Source organism: Saccopteryx leptura, chromosome 13 (genome assembly GCF_036850995.1).
Source record: "Saccopteryx leptura isolate mSacLep1 chromosome 13, mSacLep1_pri_phased_curated, whole genome shotgun sequence".
In the NCBI taxonomy this organism is placed as follows: Eukaryota; Metazoa; Chordata; class Mammalia; order Chiroptera; family Emballonuridae; genus Saccopteryx; species Saccopteryx leptura.
In genome coordinates, this window is record NC_089515.1 from 47,603,548 (window position 1) to 47,624,680 (window position 21,133).

The following is a 21,133-nucleotide window of genomic DNA, read 5'->3' on the forward strand; positions in this document are numbered from 1 at the left end:
CACGTCATCACGGCCTTACACACACACACACACACACACACACACACACACTCGTGTCTTCCCTGCCACGTCATCACGGCCTTACACACACACACACACACACACACACACACACACACACACACACGGTCGTGTCTTCCCTGCCACGTCATCACGGCCTTACACACACACACACACACACACACACACACAGTCGTGTCTTCCTTGCCACGTCGCCACGGCCTTTCCGGCCTGGGTTCTGTCTTGTCCAGACTGAGCAGCGTCCCACCCACGGGCTCTCCTTTCCCATTCCCGCCAGTCCAAACCCGATGCTCCAAGTTCTTCCCCGTGTCCCTTCCTCCTCCTCGGCCCTCCCCCCTCTGTGGCCTCTGCACCCCGGGAACTGTCCCGGGCCCACGCCACGCGTGGCTCTCACAGCCCTGCATCGCTCCCTGGACTCTGCGTCCCAGGCCTACTGGGAGTGTCCATTTTCCGTAGGAGGAAAAAGCGGGGACACTTTCTATGCACTTACTTGTCATAGGAGTTTATCTCCGTTAATCTGGAAAACAGTCCTCTGAGGACGTAGTCCCCGCCACTTATTAACCCATGGTCGTTGGTGCCAACTCAGTGCCAACAGGAACCCCCAACTTGGGGTGCGGGGAAGAACGTTTCATTCCGTGCAAACGGCTCCCCTGTGACACAACACAGAAAGCACGGTGATGGCCCTCGAACAAGGCGGCCATCTCCGGCCTGCGGCCTGGCACCGCGGAGAAGCGCCCTCGGGTGAGGCGGCCACGCAGGTGGCGACCCTCTCCTCACAACATGGCAGAGAGGGACCCTTGGGTGGGGAGGCCCTCTCCTCACAAAACTGCTGGGGAAAACCCTCTAGCACAGAGGCAGCCTGGAGAAGTGGCTCCGCCAGGCGGTTCTCTCCCGCTTCGGTCAACCAGGTAAAACCACACTTAAAGAAGGAAAGTTAAACTGCACAGCCCCAGCAACAGGAAGCTGACTTATATAGAGAGGACACGCCCCTGGTCTCTGATTGGTCCCTCCTCATGCAAATAAAGACTCCTAAGGTCACAGTTTGATTGGCCCAAAAAGCATCGTCCTGATTGGTCGGAATAAAGCTGCTCTATTGGTTGGTGAAGATGCTAACAGGGGACTAGTCATATTGTTTGAAATAGGACTTCAGGAATTCCTTTATAAGGGATGGCTCAGCCACCAGGAGCACAGTGCAGGGAAGCAGGTGGTTTGGGGCAGTCTGTAGACAGCTTACTGCAGGCTTCTCCCTGGAGGCTGGTTACCTGAGAGGCCCTGTTCAGAAAGGGGTGCTAGGCTGATTTTAAATTTGAGCTGATAGTCACCAGGAGCCCATCTTGGGACGTATCTCCTTTCTCAATGTCAACACACCTTACAAATGAAGAAACCGGATACAGGGCAACCTGAAGTAATGGAAAGAGATGCAAACCGGGAAGGTAAGGAGAAATGACCTGCCTGGAAGGCTAAATCCTGCAGGCGACCAGTCAGCGTTTGTGGAATGAATTAATAATGAATGGTTGAATGAATGGATATTTAAAGGTCTACTTATAAAAGCAACTTAGAAATAACACAAGTAGGAGCGCTTCAGTACGCAGGAAAATACATATTCCAGATACAGGCAACGTTTGGTTTAGCAGCTGCATAAAAATCCCAAACGTTGAAAAAAAAAAATCCCAAAGTTCAAAGAAAACGGCTCCTCAACACTTTCGCAACTAAAGGTGTAGCTTCGCAAACCAGGTGCAGAATGAGCATCTGTAAACTATAAAGCTCCCTCCTTTGGAAAGCTCTAGAACATGATTGGGTTTTGTTCCCCAATTTCCTCCGCAGTTGGGGTTGGGGGTGAGGTGACTGGCGACTGTCCCTTTAAGAATCTGGTCGAAGTCCTTCTCTCTCTGCCCCGCCCCCTCACGGTACCGGTGCGATGGGGGTGCCCGCCCCTTTATCTTCCTGAAGACTGAACTATGGGTTCGACAGCCTATCCGTCACAGAGGCACCGCCTCTGATTGGCTGCTGCTCTTCGGGCCGGGAGGCGGGGCGCGAAGGCCGGAGAAACTAGTTTGTTGGCGGCGCCCGGGCTGTACCGCAGCGGCAGCGGCTCGGGGATTGTGGCGAGCCGGGGGAGGGGAGCAGCGGCGGCGGCGGCGGCAGCTGGGACGCTTGCTCGGGCAGCCAGGGGTCTCTGATCGCGGCGGCGGGCCCGGGGCTTAGAGCGCGGCGGGCGGCGGCGCCCCGAGTGGTGAGTATCTGGGCTGGGTTGAGGGCTCAACCTCGGGCCGGTGTAGCCGTGAGCCCGGCCGCTGGCGTTGGCACTTGTCACCACCCCCACCCGCCCGGGATCCTGCGCGACCCGCTCCGTGGGAGTCCGAGGCTGAGCGAGGCTCCGCGGAGCCGGTTCCTGGAGTCGCACGGGGCACCGCGAGGTCTGGGGCGGAGGGCGCTGCAGTCGGGGACAATGGGGGTGGTGGGGGGAGGGACTGTGGTCCACCACACTGTCCCCAAACCCGGCTCCTCCCGCCCCGTGTGTGCCTGGGGACCCGGCGAGAGGATTTGCTAAGAGCGCTGGGCGAGGGAATGAATTGTTTTGCAAATGGATGTTGCACGCGGGAGCTGCAACTCTTTCCCTTGGGAGTGGTTGATTCATCGAGTCCGCGGACACTCTTTTTAAAAAAATTACTATCGATCCTGGAAAGAGGAGGCTTCTTGTCTTCGAGGATGTGAGCGGCCGGCCAGGCGAAGTCCCCGCGCACTTGGCAGCCAGGGCCAAATGGCTGCCTGCCTCGTGCAGAGCAGGGGCAGAGGGCTTTAACCTGGGAAGTGTCCGCCGCCCCTGCGACCCGGGCCGTTCCTGTCCCACCCGACAGGGCTCTTTGTCCTTGCCTAGAGAGCGAGGGAGCTGCAGAGGAGCGTTCATACATCGTAAGTCCCGTCCCCTTGCCCACCGGGTGGCGGCCACTCTCGCAAGCCTCCTCCAGCCCGCTGTCCTCTTCCCATCCTTCCCTGACCCCAGGACCCCACGACTTGGGCAGGGCCTCCACTCTTTCAACCCCGGTAGTTGCTTGAGAACCTTTTCCTTTGGGAAACTGTGCCCCCAGGGGCACCAGGCACTTGAGTGCTGCTGCTCAGAGCCCCTGAATTTCATTCCCATTATCTTTGAGCAAAGAAAGGCCTTTATAGAGAACTGATGGGAGGGGGTAGGGTGGGGCAGATCCAGGCCCCTGAAGGTTTAATCTGGGCGTACTTGGGTCCTGCAAGGTTGCTTTTAGCAGGGGAAAGGCTCCCTGAGTTTAGGCCCACCCTGGTGAGTCAAGACGGAGAAGGCTGGTTTCACTCTGGCGGTGGGACCGAGTGGAGGAAGTTGTCAGTGACCCTGGGAGGAGAGGCAGGAACCCCATTTTCTTATCATGGACCCCAGACTCTGGTCCTTTGGGAACCTGAGCCTCAGTCTCCCATTCATAGGTGGGACTGATGCTCCCTGGGCCCAGGTGTGCAGTTAGGATTCCTGCGTTATACTGGCCATGTCTAGCATTTGGGGACTGGGGAGAGGTAGGACATGAGGTCCACCCACAAGGGGTGTCCTAAGCCTGGGTGGGCGTCCTTGGGTCCTCAAGCTGTGCCTATGGGGTTGGTGGATTCGTCCTTCTTTCAGGCCTGGCAGCTGTCTCCGTCTCCAGTAATTCTGTTTGTCAGAAATTGACTTCAGGGAGGTTGTTAAAAGGAAAGTAGAGAGAAATGGTAGAAAGCTTCACCCTGGGGCTTGGGCTGCAGCCGGGTCTGTGTGTGGTGCAGAGAGAGGAGCTGTGGGCGTGTTGCCTGCCCCAAGTGCACCTTAATAGCATCTGAAACCTGCTGGAACCCAGAGTGGACAGTGGAGAGCAGGAAGAAAAGCAGAAGCTTGTCCAGGCCTGGGAGTGTGTGGTCTATAGTGAAAGAGGCTTGGTTCTTCCCATTGATCATTAGTGGGTGGTTTGTTCACTCATTCATCACTTGATCGTTTGAAGGGTCTGAATTGGAACCCCGCCTTCAGGGAGCTCCTAGGTGAGGGTGTGCTGGCATGTGGTTTAGGGGAGTTGGGAGGGGACCCTGGAGAGGCACAAGTGACAAAGGCTTTCTGGAGAGAGGATGCCTTGCGTAGGTAAAGGTGAGAAAGACATGCCAGAGCCATATTCCAGGCCCTAGGTGGCCGCTTTCTTCCACCTCCCACTCAAACTTTTCCCAGAGACAAATTCATTGCTGACCTCCAGGCTCGTGCAGGTTGAAGCTTGGGAGAGGGCAGGCAGGAGGTAATAGAAAGGTCCACTGAGGACTGTTGTGGTCTGGCCTGTGTAGTCGGCATTCCCGGGAGTCCCGGGAAGAGGGGTGGCTTCTGGATGCAGCCTTTCTACTCAGAGGGTCCTGGGAGGACCTACCCCACCAGGTCCAAAGACCAGCCCGTTGCCTGAGCCTTCATCCCTCCCGACCAGCCCGCAGTGTGAGCGTGGTCTGGCCAGGGAGTGGTGGGCTGAGCGGGCAGGGGAATACAGAGGGGCCAGACAGGAGCAAATCAATGGGCAGATCGAGGTGCTGGTTTTCATCTACTGTGGTAAGTTTCATAATTGAATTGCCTCAGGCAGCCAGAGCTGTTGAAGCATTTTCCCAGCCAGGAAACACTTAGTTGGGACAAATGGTGTCAGGGAGAACCTGCCGTCCTCAACTTTTACTCCCAGCGGGACTGCCCGTGTTAATCTGGTCTGTCCGCAGGTGAGAGAAGTCAGCCCAGTGTCCACAGCAGGTTCCCACCCTGTCCCAAAGCCCCAGGCCCCTGAGCAGCACTGCCCCCACCCTAGTCTAAGGGTAGCTGAAGCTGGGACCTGTCACCTTCAGGCACGCACCTGGCCAGACTGACTCCATAGCCGCTGGGCGCTGGAAGGGGGGTGCTTGGGGGTGGGGGGCAGAGCGAGGGCTCAGGGACGGAAGGGCTTCTGTCTGTCCAGCACAGGCTCAGGGGAAGCGGCATGGGCTGGGGAGCTGGACACGGTCAGATGTGGCTGTGTGGCTGTGACCAGCCCTCTCCTGGGGCCTCAGCCACCTCTACCCACTGCTGCTCTGGTGCCAGTAGACTCTGTTCCTCCTTACAGCTAAACCTTTCTTTCCAAGCCCTGTCAGTGCCTTTCTGACTTAGAAAAATTTTTAAAGGAGGTCGGCATTTGCAGTTCATTGACCTGTTCGTAACAGTGCCGGCTCTGTGGTCTCGGAAACCCAGTTTAGTTGTGAAATTTCACTGTATTTCCTGCAGATATATAAAACTCTTCCCGGCCACTCCTCCCCTCCCCCCACAGTGGGGTGTGTCCAGTGTGGGCTAGGCTTTCTGGGTCCTACTTTGTCTCAGCGTCACTGTGGCCCACAGCCACCTCTGTGCCTTCACCACTCCACAGTAGGGACCCTCCTACCTGGAACCTGTGGACAGAAATAGCACTTAAGCCGGGGTCTGGGAGTCGTCCGCCCCTACCTAGCAATGTAACTCTATGTAGGTCCCCTTCCATTTGGGGCCTCGATTCACTCTTCTGTAAAATGGGTGGATGATCTTCTGTTCAATGCTTCTAGCAGTACAAATCTCAAAAGTTCTTGCAACCTTTGGTGGTAAGCAGTTTTATAAGGCTTGAGTTATTGGCTTAACCCATGTGGGCCGGAAAAGTTTGAGAAGCAGCCAACAGTGTAGAGGGGCTGAATTAGAAGTCAGGAGTCAGAAGTTCTAGTTCCAGCTCTGCCTCTGTTGTGCTGTGGGGCTTTGGGCAAGTCACTGTCCCTCTCTGGGCCCTATGTTTTCCCACCTGCAGTAGGATGAAAGGGGTGCCTAGGCCAACGCCCAGTTTCTTCTTCTTTTTTGGTGAGTGGAAACCGAGTTTGAGTTTCTCAGTAACTCAGGTTACTGGGCTCTCCACCCCAAGCCTCCCGCTGTCTCTGCTGCTGCCCACATGTCGGGCCTGCAGGTGAGGGCTCGCAGGCAGTGGGTGTGCCCATGGCTAGGGCCTGCAGGGGCCAGAGGGCTAGGTCAAGGAAGAACCAAGCTGGGCCCAAAGGAAGGTGGCTGGTGGGTGACTCATTTCCCACGGCTGCTCTGGCCGGTTCTGGGTAGGGAGCTGGGCAGCAGATGTGGGAGCAGTGAGGGTAACCCCCTCCCGAGCCCCAGGACAGATGGGGTGGGGCCGAGCCCTTGCGGTTTCTCCTGGGCATAGAGCCCGGGGCCACCCCTGAGAAGGGAGATGGATAAAGAGCTCCCAGGAGCAAGAGGGATGGAAGGGGGCCCAGGAGCAGATTTCGGGGCTCCCTGCCTACTGCACACCAGGCTTCGCCAAGGAGGTGCCTGCAAGACCAGTTGGATGTCTCCTCCTACCAGGAGGCGGGCACTGAGCAGGTCCCGTGAGAGTGTCAGCTGCCGCCAGAGGGTGGGGCGCATTCGCCATGGTGTCGTCCTCCCCACCTCTGTTGGCCAGGAAGACACCTTCCACTCTCAGCCTGTCTGTCAGCATAGGAGGCACGGATAAGGGGGAAACCAAAGCCTCACTCATTTCTGCCTGCTCCCATTGGGTCCCCAAGGAGACGCTGACAGATCAAGCTAGGCTGAATGGGACTCATTTCCTAATTAAGATAAGAGAATCTTTGCTCCTTCCAACTCCAGGATGTGCTGCCCGCCAGCTTGCAGCTGGCCAGGGCAGATTGGTCCGGGCAGGGGAGAGGGCCTAGGGACAGAGCAGCTCTTTTCTGGAAAGCCTTGGTGCTTACCCCCAGCATCCTGAGTTGAAGCGCTACTGAGTCCTGGCTGGGCCTGTGAGACCCCAATTTGCGTACCACCCCTCCCCAGCCTGGCGGTGCTGGCCTCGCTCAGTGCAGTGGCGGGAGCTGCTGGCCCACTTCAGCCAGTCGGGTGTCCTAACCTGGAAAATGCAGGAGGTCATTGTACCTGAGCTGGGGTGGGGAGTGCCTAGTAAGTACTCAGTCACTACCATTTATTTTTAGCCGTATTGTCATTACTATTAACCACTGAGCTGTCCTTTTCTTATTTGCAAGTTACAGAACTAGTGGGGCCTGTGCTGGGGTTGCACTTTGGTCCCCTCGCGGTTGTGTGAAGTCATGTGACTGGTTTTGGCCAGTTAGGTGGGAGCAGAAGCGATGTGTTTCCTTCCAGGCCAAGCACTGGATTGTCTGCCACTTTCCAGAGTGCTCTCTCTCTCTTTGGTTTGGCATGGTGGCTGCTCTGTCAGCTGGGTCCCTAGGAGTGACAGTGATGAAATGAACAACCCCCCTTCCCCTCGCCAATGCATGTAGTTTGAGCAAGAAAAAAATCTCTGACCTCTAAAACCCCTGAGATTTGGGGGTGTTTGTTGCTGCAGCATAACCTAGCCCACCCTGATTAAAACAGTCACAACCTCGTCGGGCTCCTTGGGTGGCGAGGCTGAAAGGGCTCCGTCTTCCGTGTGAGATGCCGGGCTCAGTAGAGGTCTGCCGCAGCCATGTGTTTGATTTGGCTCCTTCCCGACCAGAATTCCTTCCCAAGTGTTTGCAACAAGTGTTGCTCCATCCCTCAGTCGTGGTAGGCCTTGACCCCTTACCTTCTCTGGGAAAGCAGAGCCTGGCCCTCCAGCAGGGCCAGCGCTCCGGGCAGGGCCAGCGCAGCGCACCGCCTGGACCCTAACTCCAGGAGCACGCGTCAGCCCGCTATGCTAGCTCCGGGACTCCGGCCACCGCAGGCTGCGCCTCGGGCTTGCGACAATCACAGAAGCTGAAGGGGCTGCCCTTCATCAAGTGTGCTTGACATTTGGGTGCATTAAGTGCAAAGGCTGTAACACGTGAGTGCCCCAGGCACTGAGGCATCCCCCCCCACCTCCTGGTCCCAGGCACTGAGGCATCCCCCCCCCCACCTCCTGGCCCCAGGCACTGAGGCATCCCCCCCCACCTCCTGGTCCCAGGCACTGAGGCATCCCCCCCCCACCTCCTGGTCCCAGGCACTGAGGCATCCCCCCCCACCTCCTGGTCCCAGGCACTGAGGCATCCCCCCCCACCTCCTGGTCCCAGGCACTGAGGCACCCCCCCCACCTCCTGGTCCCAGGCACTGAGGCATCCCCCCCCCCACCTCCTGGTCCCAGGCACTGAGGCATCCCCCCCCCACCTCCTGGTCCCAGGCACTGAGGCATCCCCCCCCCACCTCCTGGTCCCAGGCACTGAGGCATCCCCCCCCACCTCCTGGCCCCAGGCACTGAGGCATCCCCCCACCTCCTGGTCCCAGGCACTGAGGCATTCCCCCCCCACCACCTCCTGGTCCCAGGCACTGAGGCATCCCCCCCCACCTCCTGGTCCCAGGCACTGAGGCATCCCCCCCCACCTCCTGGTCCCAGGCACTGAGGCATCCCCCCCCCACCTCCTGGTCCCAGGCACTGAGGCATCCCCCCCCCCCCCCCCCCGTCTCCTGGGACCTCCCTTCCCCCTCCAGGCTTCTCCGCAGGCAGATGGGCAGGCCACATGCAGGGTAACCCCTGGGCTCCCTGCCCAGTGGGGACTCTGTTTCTGTGTGTGGCATGTTTGAGAGATTATGGTGGCACTGTTGATAGTGACCTGATCACAGGAGCTGCGAACCAGGGTGTCCCACAGTGTGCCCTGTCCGAGGGTGTGGAGGTGCTGGGATTCCTCCCTGGGGGTGGGGCTCAGAGGTGGGCTGGCCACCCACCCCATCGGCCTTCCACGGGAGCTGTCTGATACAGGGACATTTGGTACTGCCTGAAGAGGAACATCTTTTACTACCAAGCAGTGTGTGAAGCAGCATGTTGGCCCTGTCCTGAGCCGGGCTTGCTCTGGGCCAGCTGCCTGGCCTGCCCATCCCTGGCCGGAGAGTTGGGGGTTGAGGCTAGGCACGGGTGGGGTGCGCGGGGCGCAGCGACAACCGGCAGACTCACCACATGAAAGGGGAAGACATGTGTGCTGTGATTCCCCTGACAGTGCTGCCGATTTGAAACCTTTTACAACAGAAAGCTGGGAAACACAACCACAATAGGTGCACAGCAAAAAAATATATAAACAATTCTGATCTACTGTATTTTAAATGGAAAACAGGGTTAGTATAATTTTTGAATAAATATATGTTACTTTTTTTTGTAAAGAAAGGACCATTGAAAGGCATTGGCCTCCAGAGAAAGGACCCATTGTCTGATAATTCACTTGTATCTGGACTGATCTGTGGCCCTGATTCAGTTACAGTGGTCATACTAATTTTCCTTTCAATTAACAATTAGATTTGTCTGCTTAATAGGGTGCTTAGTTTGTTTTCCACTTGAAAATTGTTAGGCTGGATAGGCCTGCCCCCTGAGGGCTCCCTGAGGGGCTCCCAGCCACTGGAGCGGGCGGGATGGGCGGTTGAGCCGTTCACCCTGGTGTGTCCACTCGGAGTCCCTGCCTGGGAAGCCTGCTCCTGCTCCCTGTCTTCACGCAGCCCTGCCCGTGCCTCAGCCCTTTCACTGCAGTTCTAGGAGTAACCCCAACCCCGCCAGCCTGGCCCACACCGAGAGCCGCTGCCCTGGTTGTAAGAATACTGTATACTCATCAGCAAAGCAAACAGCTTAAAAACTGAATGGACAGTGAAAGTCTGCCTTATTCAGAGTGGGGGTTCGGACGGAGCAGGAGTCGGGAATGTCTGCTGTGTTCTTCATTCAGCGACGGTGGTGATAACAGGGACCAGAATTAAACAGCTGACGGGGTAAGCATGATAAGCCCAGGCTGTTCTGAATGCTTATCGCTTATTCTCATTTCATTCTCAGAACAGCCTAGAAAGTAGTGATAGTTTTCAGCGTCACTTACGGCTAAAAAACGAGTAGACCCAGGCAGGCAGCTTACCTTTCCTGAGCTCACACAGTAGCGGCGGAGCTGAGTTCAGGGGCCCGTTCCCTCTGACCTGTGCTCAGGGATGCTGCGTCACCTGTCGGCACAGCGGGGGTCAGAATGCCCTGAGCAGAGCAGTGTCCAAATGCCTGCCCCCCCCGGCTCCTCCCCCTCCATGTATGTTAGCTCTGGGTCAGGCATGTGCGCTGCGCAGCCCAGGAGCTCCGATCACGCCATGCTGGCCCTTGTTTTCTTAGCCCTCAGCAGAGCCTGCAGGTGCTCAGTCGGGATCCGGCTCAGGATTTTAGACGGTACGATTTGTGACCTTGTCGTCTCTGGGGTCCTGTGTCTGGGGCCCCAGTTCTGACTGCTGGCTAGGGACCCTGCTGTGGCCGGAATGTCCCAGGCGAACTCTTTACTCACTGGGGCTCAGAGGGCTGGGACAGCGGAAATGGCTGGCAGCTCTGCCACCAACAGGGCAGCCATGAGCCTGCTCACTGCGGCTGCCTGGCTTGGCACCCTGTGGCTGGCTTCCCCCCCCCCCCCGAGGGAGCACCGTGAGAAGAGTGGAAGCTGCCCGTCTCTGCAGGCCGAGGCCCAGAAGCAGCAGCGTGGCTCAGGCCCCAGGGGTGCAGTCACAGAGCATCACAGAACCTGCTCAGAGTCTGGGGTCGGGAGAGGACACAGAGCCCCTCTCAGTGGGAGGCTGGTGCGGACTTTGTGGCCATCTCTAGTCGACCCCACTGGCCTCCTGTGATGGGGCCCCTGCCTGTCCCCCTGGTGTCTCTCTTCCCTGAAGGGCCCACTTCGTTTCCACCCGGCCTGTGCACTTCCTGCCACTCCATCTGGAACTTTCCTTACCCCCATTGTCACATCCTGGCTCCGCTCAGCACTGCGGTTTCAGCTCACACATCCCCTCCTGGTAGGGGCCTGTCTGAGCCCACCAGCTCTCGTCATGCTCTGTGGCCCGTGGCCATTTTCTTCACAGAACTTCCAGGAAGGGAAGGTGTCTTGTTTGCTGTTGATTCCTCACGTACCAGCAGCCGTGCTGTGCCGCCCGCGGGGGCAGGGACCTGTCTCTGTGCGTCACTCTCCCTGCCGGCACCTGCACACAGGGCTTGTTTGGGAAACTTGGGGTGAGTGACTGAGAGCCACATCACCTGCAACTCACTAGTGGGGCCCTGGGACCTTCCCACCCCCTCTGGCCTCTGGTGATGAGTGACCTGCTCATTTTGAAAACCACTGACCCCTGGCTGGTGGGGGGAGGGTGGGCGGGCTCAGTGTTGTAGCCTAACCGGTCAGGAGACTCCGAAAGCTGCTGTGGTCGCCTCTGGGGCATCCTTCTCTCAGAGTAGCGGCCTTTCACTTTTAGTTGCTGGAATCTTCAGGGGTAAGGAGAGCTTTTTCTGAAGGTCTCACGCCTTAGCTACTTTGTTTCCTTATGCATTTAGTTAACGTCCCAGGATGGTGAGAGGCAGCTGGGCACGCTGGCCTGTAGGACGGACAGACGGACGGCTTCCCTGTGGGGAAGGGGGGCTGGGGCAGGGGAATGCTGTCTGAGCCCCGTCGTGCCCTTTGGCGGGGTGATGAATTGTCACTCAGGAGCCTGACAGTGTTCTGCAGTCGTATTCTGTGCCTTAAATCCATCAAATCCAGGACAACGCTTAGGTAATCAAAATAGTTCTGACGCTCACAGCCCTAGACTGTCTGGTTTATTGTAGCTGCCCAGAGGTACAGGCTGTGGAGCTGGAGGCTTCCGCGAGGCCAGGCGGACCCGATTCCGGACACGCTTGATGCTCACCTCTCCTGCCACCACCGGAACCTCCGTCCTCCACTGCCTGTGTCCCAGGTGGGTGTGTGACTGGAACCACACGCTGAGATCAGCTCAGGAAACCTGCTCCCTTGGTGTCTGGGTGGCCTCGCTGGAGGTGGACAAGGTGGAGGGACCCACCCAGCTAAGACCCCTTATCAAGGTGAGCGTCCCCAGATCACCGAATCTGGGAACTGATGTCCTGGGAGTTTCTGTACTAGTTTTAACCTTTGTGGCAAGTGACAGAAACCTGTCTCAAAAGGAAAAACGGAAAGCTAGGGGCAGACAGGCTCAGACTTAGCAGGGTCCACGGGTCCTTGTTGGCCTCGGCTTGCAGCTTCCTTCTTGGGCAGCATGGCCACCATCCGCTCCTGCTCCTGGCCTCTGTCCAGTCCCGTCTGCAGCCCTGGGGACAGAGCCTGCTTCGTGCCCTGCAGTTCACCAAACATCATGGACAGGAGTCTCCTTGCCCCGTCTTGGGTGTCAGGCCCAACATGGCGGCTGGGAGGATGGCGCAAGCTGATTGGCAGGCTGGGGTCACACTCAGACTACCCCCTGGGCCTATGACGTGCCGATTTGGCCAGCCAGGGCCAAACGCCCAGCCGTGGATCCTGCATCTGAACCAGCTAGAATGGGGGTTCCTGAGAACAGGCAGTGTGTCGCTGCGAGCAGCGGGGGGCGCTGTGCCAGCTCACGTGAAGACGTCCCTGCACGCGGGCACTGTCGTGGCCACCTGGCAGCTCTGGCACCATCCAAACCGCCCTCTTCTCTGGGTCCTCAGTGCCCGCAGCCGAGGCGCCTAGGCTGGCAGTCTGGGGTGGGAACCTGCTCCGGGCGTCGCCAGCTGGCCCCTGGGTGGAAGTCTGTGTCCGCGGGCGGGCGTCTGGGCTGAGTAGAACGCCGGTCAGCCCCAGGGCTCTGGCTGCCCACACAGTGTTGGCTTGGAGAGGTCACCACTTGCCCTCAATCCCAGGGTGGACACAGCTGTTCTGTCAGGTTGGCCCTGCCATCTGGCCCTTTCTCGGCCCCCCCAGATCCCTCACAGGCGGCCCTGTTAGCAACTCCCCAGAGCGGAGGCAGGGCCCAGCCCCCACCCCACAGCCGTGGCTGCCTCCAGAGCGGACCTGGGCCCCCACAGTGGGGACCGGGCAGAGGGATGTGTGCCTCCCAGGGCTCTGCCTGCCGGGCTTGGAGTGTACATGTGTCCACACGTGACCGCGCAGGAGAGGCAGGGGCGGGCCACTCTGGGCACCGGGGCCAGGCCCTGTGAGCGTCAGGGGGCCCCCTCCCCCGGGGGCAGGCGCTGATGCAGCATCCTGGTCACACAGCTGTGCTTCGTGAGGCCGAGAGTGGCCTCCCACCCAGGGCTGTCTGTAGAAGAGCACCCAGGAGGACTTGGGCGCCACAGACAGTGTCCAGGCCACACGCTCAGGGCGCACACAGCTCAAGCTCAGAGACGACCTGCCTCCCCGGCTGGGAGGTGCAGTGCAGGGACGCAGAGCAGGCAGAGCCTCAGCGTCGGGGCCCCGACTGGGAGTCCTCCAAGCCCCCCCCCCCCGCGAGGCACACAGACCAGAGCCCCCCCATGAACAACATAACCATGGTGGGGACAGGACAGATGGAGTAACCAAGTGGATGGCCACATCTTGAAAAGTGTGATGACCGGGTGACAGAGCAGGAATGAGGATTTAGCAACCACAGCGACTCCGGGTAAACATCCTGCAGGGTCCGGAATGCAGATGGGGCAACTGAGCCCTGTGCGGGGGGGCATCCTGTGGGCCAGGCCAGGGCAGCCTCTCGTCTCCATGACACTGGTCCCAGGGCCGGGCACAGAGGTCTGCACCTTTAAAGAAGTGCCAGCGAGTGAGGGACACTCAGAAGCCTGAGCAGGCAGACCCGCAGCTTCACATTACAGACGGGAAACAGCTGCAGAGATGGGACAGGTAGGGGCCCCAGGGCAGTGGTGGAGTGAGGGCCGCTGCGCTGAGCCTGGCCCTGGGCCCACCACCCCAACCTGGGGGCCAGCCTCTTCACCCCAGAGCCCAGTGGCCCAGGAGCAGGGCCTTGCCCAAGCACCTCTGATGTCATCGGCTTGTGGCATCTCAGATTCTTTGCCAGGGGAGAAGTGAACGAGAGAGAGGCAAGCAGTGCACTCGGACAGTCATTTCCAGTTTCACTGAAGCATGAAATCGCTTCCTTCCTTTACCAGATCATTGCTTAAGTAGAAAGTTGAAAATTAAAATGAAGAAGGGGATCCAAGATGGCGGCAGAGTAGGTGGATATTATACTCAGCACCTCCCAGGCCTGAACTGGAATTACAACTAAAATACAGAGCAAGCAGCGTGACCAGCTGAAGGGAAGTCTTCTAACTAGGGATTTACAGGAGCCACATCAGACTGTAGGAAGGGCGGAGACACAGGAAGGGCTGGCCCACTCCCACGGGTGGCAGCTGAGATTACTGGGGGATATCTCAGCTGAGGGGGTCCCCCCTGAGGAGCATGGCGCCTCAACCCCAAGCCAGGCTCCCCAACCCAAAGCACCAGAGTTGGGGACAGGCACCCACATAACCTCGGGCTGTGAAAAATTGGTAGGGATTCTGTCCACCGTGGAGAGACAACTAGAGAGACAGGCACCCTCACGAAATCTTGTCCGCAGCCACTCACCTTGGGAGGGAGGGCAGAGCGGCCTAGTGGGGTAAGGAGAGTCAGTCTGTGGCTCTGGGGAGAGAGCCGAAGGGACATCCGCCAGGGTCCCTCAGCTGGGGTCGTCTCCCACACTGCAGACGCCATCTTCCCTGGGGCACTCCCCTCCACACGGCAGGGGCCTGGGGGAGGCAGGAGCCCCGCCCTCTGGACTCCCTCTCGCCCTGTCCTGTGGAGCTGGTGCCCAGCGGAGGAGTCAGCTGCCCGGTCCTGAGTGTCGGTGTCTGGGCAGACTCGGGGGTGCCAGTGAATGAGTTGTGTAGCTTTGGGGCAGGTGCCATCCCTGGCACCATCCCAGGAACCGGACCGGTGCCGCCACCTTATAGGAGAGCCACCAGCCCTGTTCTCTGGCCTTCCGCTGACCCACATTCCCTACTCCTGGTGGCTCTGCCCTGCTGAGGTTTGGTCAGAATCCAGGACAGACTAGTGTAGGGACCATTGTCCCCACCCTTCCCCCCAAGCCTGACCGGCCCCTCCCTGTCACAGGAGAGCCACTGGCCCCAGCCTCCTGACTCCCGGGGGCCCCACCTGCTGAGCTCGGGCTCCTGGGGCAGAGTCTGGGACAGTGCTCGCCCACCTGGGGACTCACTGAGACCTCACCTGTAACCTGAGTGCTGCCACCGGCTACTTCCGTGACCGAGCCCAACAGGCAGCCGGCAGACACAGGTGGGTCTTGGCCGTCCTGTAAATATTGGTATTTTAAAATAAAAACTGTTCCTTCACTTTTTTAAACGCATTCAGCATAATTTAAATACACAGCAATTTGACACTCGTCCATTGACAAACAATAAACGAGGCCTTCACTAGTTTGCACAGCGCTGCAACAGGCTCTCGGTTCAGCTTGTCGGCTGGGTTTCAGGGAAAGAGCTTTGGAATCTGACAGTCATATGGGCGACAAGGCCGTGTCTGTCTGTCCCGGAACCGGCAGCGGGGCACAGACGGGGCCGGTGGGGCGGTGCTCGCAGTGGCCCAGAGCTCGGGGGCCCCCTGCAGGTTGGGAAGGCGCCGGTGGCCGCAGGCTTTTCCACTTCTGGCTGAGGCAAGTATGGTTTGCTTCGCTGTTCAGCGGGTCCTGCTGTCACCTAGGACTTTGTCTTGGCTTCCTGTTGGGCCCTCTGAACAGAGCGGTGTCTTGTGGGTGAGCCAGTGGTCAGCCAGCCTTCTCGCCACACCCTCGCTCGTCCCCGCTGGGTCAGGAGGCCTTTGGAGTCCCCTGGACATTGAGAATGTTTGTGCACTGAGCACTGGGGCTGTGACAGCTGCTCTTGCGGGTATTTCCAAGGGCAGGAGGTAAGGGGGGCCTGGTCGGCTCTGCTTGGAGCCCCGCTCATTACGGGTCCCCCAGGGCGTAAGGCTGGGCTTGGGGGGGTGCCAGTCCTGGGAAATGTTGTTTCAAGTCTGCCCGCAGGAATCGGTCTCCGTGGCCTGGACCCGGGCAGCCCACGTGGGAACCCTGCTGTGCCACGCCGGGCAGCCGCTCTGCCTCTCTGGTCCTAGGTCTCCCTGCTGTGGATGGGGCCACGGAGCAGGGTACCCAGGGGCGGGAGGCCATCAAGGGCACACACGGCTCACTGCCACGCTGCCTCGGGCTTGACCAGACCAGGGACACTGTTCACGTGTTCTCGTGACCACGAGAGGCAGCACAGCCTGAGCTCGCCCAGGGGTGGCTCCCGTCCAGGCCAAAGACCCGGTTGCAGGGCTGATCCAAACTCAGAACAAACCCAGTGTCTGAAAGCCAAGGGCAAAGGCCAGCCTCTGCCACTCATGTGGTGCTCAGCAACGTGGCCGGTTGACATGAAGGTCAGAGCTCATCAGAGAGGAGGGGCGGGGGAGGGCCGGGCTGCTGGGGGCGGAGCCTGTGCGTCCCCAAGCTGCTGCGTCAGGAGGGGCCCCTCTCACCTGTGGCCTTGTCCCCTGCAGGCTGGCTCAGCATGTCGGTCAGTGTCCACGAGACCCGCAAGTCACGCAGCAGCACGGGCTCCATGAACATCACCCTCTTCCACAAGGCCTCGCACCCCGACTGCGTGCTGGCCCACCTCAACACGCTGCGCAAGCACCGCATGTTCACCGACGTCACCCTCTGGGCCGGCGACCGCGCCTTCCCCTGCCACCGCGCCGTGCTGGCCGCCTCCAGCCGCTACTTCGAGGCCATGTTCAGCCACGGGCTGCGGGAGAGCCGGGACGACACGGTCAACTTCCAGGACAACCTGCACCCCGAGGTGCTGGAGCTGCTGCTGGACTTCGCCTACTCGTCCCGCATCGTCATCAACGAGGAGAACGCCGAGTCGCTGCTGGAGGCGGGCGACATGCTGCAGTTCCACGACGTGCGGGACGCGGCCGCCGAGTTCCTGGAGAAGAACCTCTTCCCCTCCAACTGCCTGGGCATGATGCTGCTGTCAGACGCCCACCAGTGCCGCCGGCTGTACGAGTTCGCCTGGCGCATGTGCCTGGGGCACTTCGAGACGGTGCGCCAGGGCGAGGACTTCAACGGCCTGTCCAAGGACAAGCTGCTGGATCTCATCTCCAGCGACGACCTGGAGACGGAGGACGAGCGGGGGGTCTTCGAGGCCATCCTCCAGTGGGTGAAGCACGACCTGGAGGGCCGCAAGGCCCACCTGGCCGAGCTGCTCCGGAGCGTGCGGCTGGCCCTGCTGCCCACCGACTGCCTGCGGGAGGCCGTGTCCCGCGAGGCCCTGCTCGCGGGGGACGAGCACACCCAGCTCATCATAGACGAGGCGCTGCACTGCAAGGCCAAGATCCTGCAGAACGACGGGGTGGTCACCAGCCCCTGCGCCCGGCCACGCAAGGCGGGCCACACGCTGCTCATCCTGGGCGGCCAGACCTTCATGTGCGACAAGATCTACCAGGTGGACCACAAGGCCAAGGAGATCATCCCCAAGGCGGACCTGCCCAGCCCCCGGAAGGAGTTCAGCGCCTCGGCCATTGGCTGCAAGGTCTACGTGACTGGGGGCCGGGGCTCCGAGAACGGGGTCTCCAAGGACGTGTGGGTGTACGACACCGTCCACGAGGAGTGGTCCAAGGCGGCCCCCATGCTGATCGCCCGCTTTGGCCACGGCTCGGCCGAGCTGGAGAACTGTCTCTACGTGGTGGGGGGACACACATCCCTGGCGGGCGTCTTCCCGGCCTCCCCGTCCGTCTCCCTGAAGCAGGTGGAGAAGTACGACCCCGGGGCTAACAAGTGGACGATGGTGGCCCCGCTGAGGGACGGCGTCAGCAACGCGGCGGTGGTGAGCGCCAAGCTGAAGCTGTTCGTTTTCGGAGGGACCAGCATCCACCGGGACATGGTGTCCAAAGTCCAGTGCTACGACCCCTCGGAGAACCGGTGGACGATCAAGGCCGAGTGCCCCCAGCCCTGGCGGTACACGGCCGCCGCCGTGCTGGGCAGCCAGATCTTCATCATGGGGGGCGACACGGAGTTCACAGCGGCCTCCGCCTACCGCTTCGACTGCGAGACCAACCAGTGGACGCGGATCGGGGACATGACCGCCAAGCGCATGTCCTGTCACGCGCTGGCCTCAGGCAACAAGCTCTATGTGGTAGGGGGCTACTTCGGGACCCAGAGGTGTAAGACCCTGGACTGCTATGACCCCACGGCGGACACGTGGAGCTGCATCACCACCGTGCCCTACTCGCTCATCCCCACGGCCTTCGTCAGCACCTGGAAGCACCTGCCCGCGTGAGGAGCGCCTGCAGAGCCAGGTGAGCCCGCAGCCCCCGCGTCTGTTCCTGCTATGGGTCCAGGTCACGGTCTTCCAGGGGCAGCAGGGGACTGGGGGACTCTGGGACCCTTTTCCAGAGCCAAAGCCTCCCTCTGCCCCTCCTTGCAGGGGACCTTGAGCAAAGCAGGTAACCCCTCTGCCAAGTGAGGAAACAGTCCTAGGCTGGTGAGGGGTTCCCAGACACGGCTGCACATCGGTCACCAGGGGTCTTCTCCCAATTCTGCGAGTTCAGAGCAGCGTGCAGTCTGAGGGCGCAGTCCCCACGCGACAGCGTCCCGACCTCTGACACCAGCTGCAGGGCAGGGAGGGGCTCCTGGAACCACGCAGTCCCCACGCGACGGCGTCCCGACCTCTGACACCAGCTGCAGGGCAGGGGCCCCCAGAACCACGCGGTCCCCACGCGACAGCGTCCCGACCTCTGACACCAGCTGCAGGGCAGGAGCTCCCAGAACCACGCGGTCCCCACGCGACAGCGTCCCGACCTCTGACACCAGCTGCAGGGCAGGGAGGGGCTCCTGGAACCACGCGGTCCCCACGTGACGGCGTCCCGACCTCTGACACCAGCTGCAGGGCAGGGAGGGGCTCCTGGAACCACGCGGTCCCCACGTGACGGCGTCCCGACCTCTGACACCAGCTGCAGGGCAGGGGCTCCCGGAACCACCCTCAGGTTCGCACATCACTGGAAGGCCTCCCACAATGCACCAAGGCTGTTATGTTCAGTTATAATTATTACAGATTAACATCAGCCACGGCCAGACTGGGGACGGGGTGGCCACAGCGCACAGTGTCCGTGTAAGCATCGCGTCCTCTCCCTGTGGCATCAGTGACGACATGTACAGAATGCTGCCCACCAGGGTCCTCACTCAGGCCTGCGGGTCCAGTCCGACCAGGGCCCAGCACTCAGGCGGGATCGCTTGACTGCCCACGTGGTCCCTCTTGGTCTCCAGGTTACTGGTGTAGCATGACCAAGAGCCCTCACCCCAAGTCACAGGATGTCCCCACCCCCACCCTGAGCCAACACACTCGTAGCAGTCACGACATGAAGCACCTCCCAGAAGCCAGGGGGGAAGGCCAGACCTCTGCTTGGACAGAGCCACATTCTCTGCCACGCCGACGGTCACAGCCTGGGCTGGCAGCCCAGGGCCCCTGGAGCCCCTGCAGCTCCGGGCGAGCCCGGTGAGCAGCTGAAGAGACCCAACCCGGAGGGCCCTAGGAGAAGTGAGAGGAGACGGTGGTGCTGTGGGGCTGGGCCCCAGGGACCCATCAGGCCTGTCTCCTGCCGCGGGGATGGAGAACTCAGCTGCCCCGTGGAGGGCTCCCTTTTCTTTTCCCTTTCAGTCACCGTGAGACCTCCCCTGGGCATTTGTGTCAGTATGGGCGCGATTCCCATGGTTTCTCTCTTGCTCTGCAGGTGTCGCCCGCCCCACGGCCGCAGCCCTCACTGTCGGAGGCCCTGACCCTGTCCGCCACAGCCAGGAGCTCAGTGGGCCGGGCCAGCACCTGCGTGGCGAAGCAGGTTCCACTAAGCGCTGCAGGCGTCGGCCTTGGGCTGCTCCAGGCTTTAGACCAGAGCAGCGTCTCCAGCAGTTTCTGCCTGAGGCGTTTTCTGCTTCGTGATGGATTTGGGGGGAGATCATCTTCCATAGGGACGGGAAGGACTCTTTCAGACTCGGAGAGGACACATTTTCAGAGCTGTGAGGTCACCTGTTTCAGGAAGTCCTAGTCAGGGACTGGGGGCAGGCAGGAAAAGCCCTGGGTGGGGGCATGGCAATGTCACCCACAGAGGACGTCTCAGGCCTCGGCAAACAGCGTCCAGCAGGACTGAGCAGAAGTCACCAAGGAGAAAACTGAGGGCACGTTTTATAAGGGTAAAAAACTGTAGGATGATCTCAGTGACATCCACAAGGCTTCATTAGCATGGGACACCAGGCCCGGGTTAAAGAGGAACTGTCTTGTGGCCCCTCCCCAGAGCTGGGCTTGCCCTTGGTGGGCACGTCCCAACCAGGCCCACCAGGCCCCTGCCCAGTCACACAGCAGGACCCAGGGCCTTGGGTGACACCTACTGTTAGACCGGGGATGCCCCTGGGGGCCGCCCGTCACCTGCCTTGCTCAGAGCACACCACAAGCAGCAGCATGACCCTGTCTCCGGACGGGCCACACCGGTGTTCAGATCAAGGTCCCCTCTTTAGGACAAGCAGCAGTCAAAGGAGTGGGAGACTCGGGGGCTCCAGGGTGCCCCCCAGACGCCACAGGCGCTGGATGCATCTTAGTGTGGAGGCCAGCAGCGGGCTCGCCGCCGTGGACCCCAGCCAGCACCCATGGGCTCTGGCATCCCGGCCTCCCAGCTGGTACCTGGGCCTGGCCCGTCTGGCCCGAGCTCACAGAGAAGGCCTGGTTCTGAGAACACTGCCAGACCTCTGTTTGTTTTCCCACTGTCCAAACCAGTGGCCCCTCAGCCTGTTCCTGCATCTGGGTTCTGCAGTCGGCCTCCCTCTCCTGGCGGCCACCCGGACCCTGGTGGTAGTTTCTGGCTCGCTGCTCCTGTCCCCCCCGGTGTGCTGCAGGAAGGGCAGGCCCACAGTGCCCCGGCCAGGCTCAAGAGCGGACTAAGCTGAGGGAGTGGGCCGCAGGGCCAGCCTGCTGCCCCTCGGTCTCCCTGCGGTGCCGGTCCTCCAGGCTGCCGGTGTGGACTCGGCCCTTAAGGGAGGCTCACCCACTGACGTGCACCAACCGCCCCTCGGGGAGGTTCCGGGCGCGTCCCTGTCTGCAGACCCCTCAGACCGCTCGGGACAGACCTTCCTCTGCCATCCCGCCTCCACCACTGACCGGTCCCAGGAGACGGGACTCAGCTCTGCTGGAAAAGCCCGGGAGCCGCGGCAGGTGGGGCCCGGAGCGGGCAGTGGCTTGTCAGGATGCCGAGCTGCGATGAGCACCCTCTTCCCCACGCAAAGGGCCCGCGGTGCTTTCCCCGAACACAGTTCCCTTCTCCCGTTTCTAACTTAATAAATGAACTGAGAACA

The 21,133-nt window shown here is 60.4% G+C and overlaps 1 protein-coding gene across 6 annotated transcripts; it reads left to right on the plus strand.

Annotated features, from left to right (window-relative positions):
* The first annotated feature begins 1,222 nt into the window (after nt 1–1,222).
* KLHL25 (kelch like family member 25) lies at nt 1,223–20,756 on the plus strand. Of its 6 annotated transcripts, XM_066354887.1 has the most exons (4): nt 2,060–2,254; nt 11,583–11,710; nt 14,860–15,039; nt 16,294–18,717. In XM_066354887.1, exon 4 carries the CDS (start codon nt 16,305–16,307, stop codon nt 18,072–18,074), a length of 1,770 nt encoding a protein of 589 aa, XP_066210984.1. In that variant the 5' UTR covers nt 2,060–2,254; nt 11,583–11,710; nt 14,860–15,039; nt 16,294–16,304; the 3' UTR covers nt 18,075–18,717. The 6 variants fall into 6 exon arrangements, with proteins under 6 accessions (XP_066210982.1, XP_066210981.1, XP_066210984.1 ...); XM_066354885.1 differs by lacking the exons at nt 2,060–2,254; nt 11,583–11,710; nt 14,860–15,039 and adding exons at nt 1,223–1,454; nt 19,525–20,756 and having other exon boundaries at nt 16,294–18,093; XM_066354888.1 differs by lacking the exon at nt 14,860–15,039.
* The last annotated feature ends 377 nt before the right edge of the window (nt 20,757–21,133 follow it).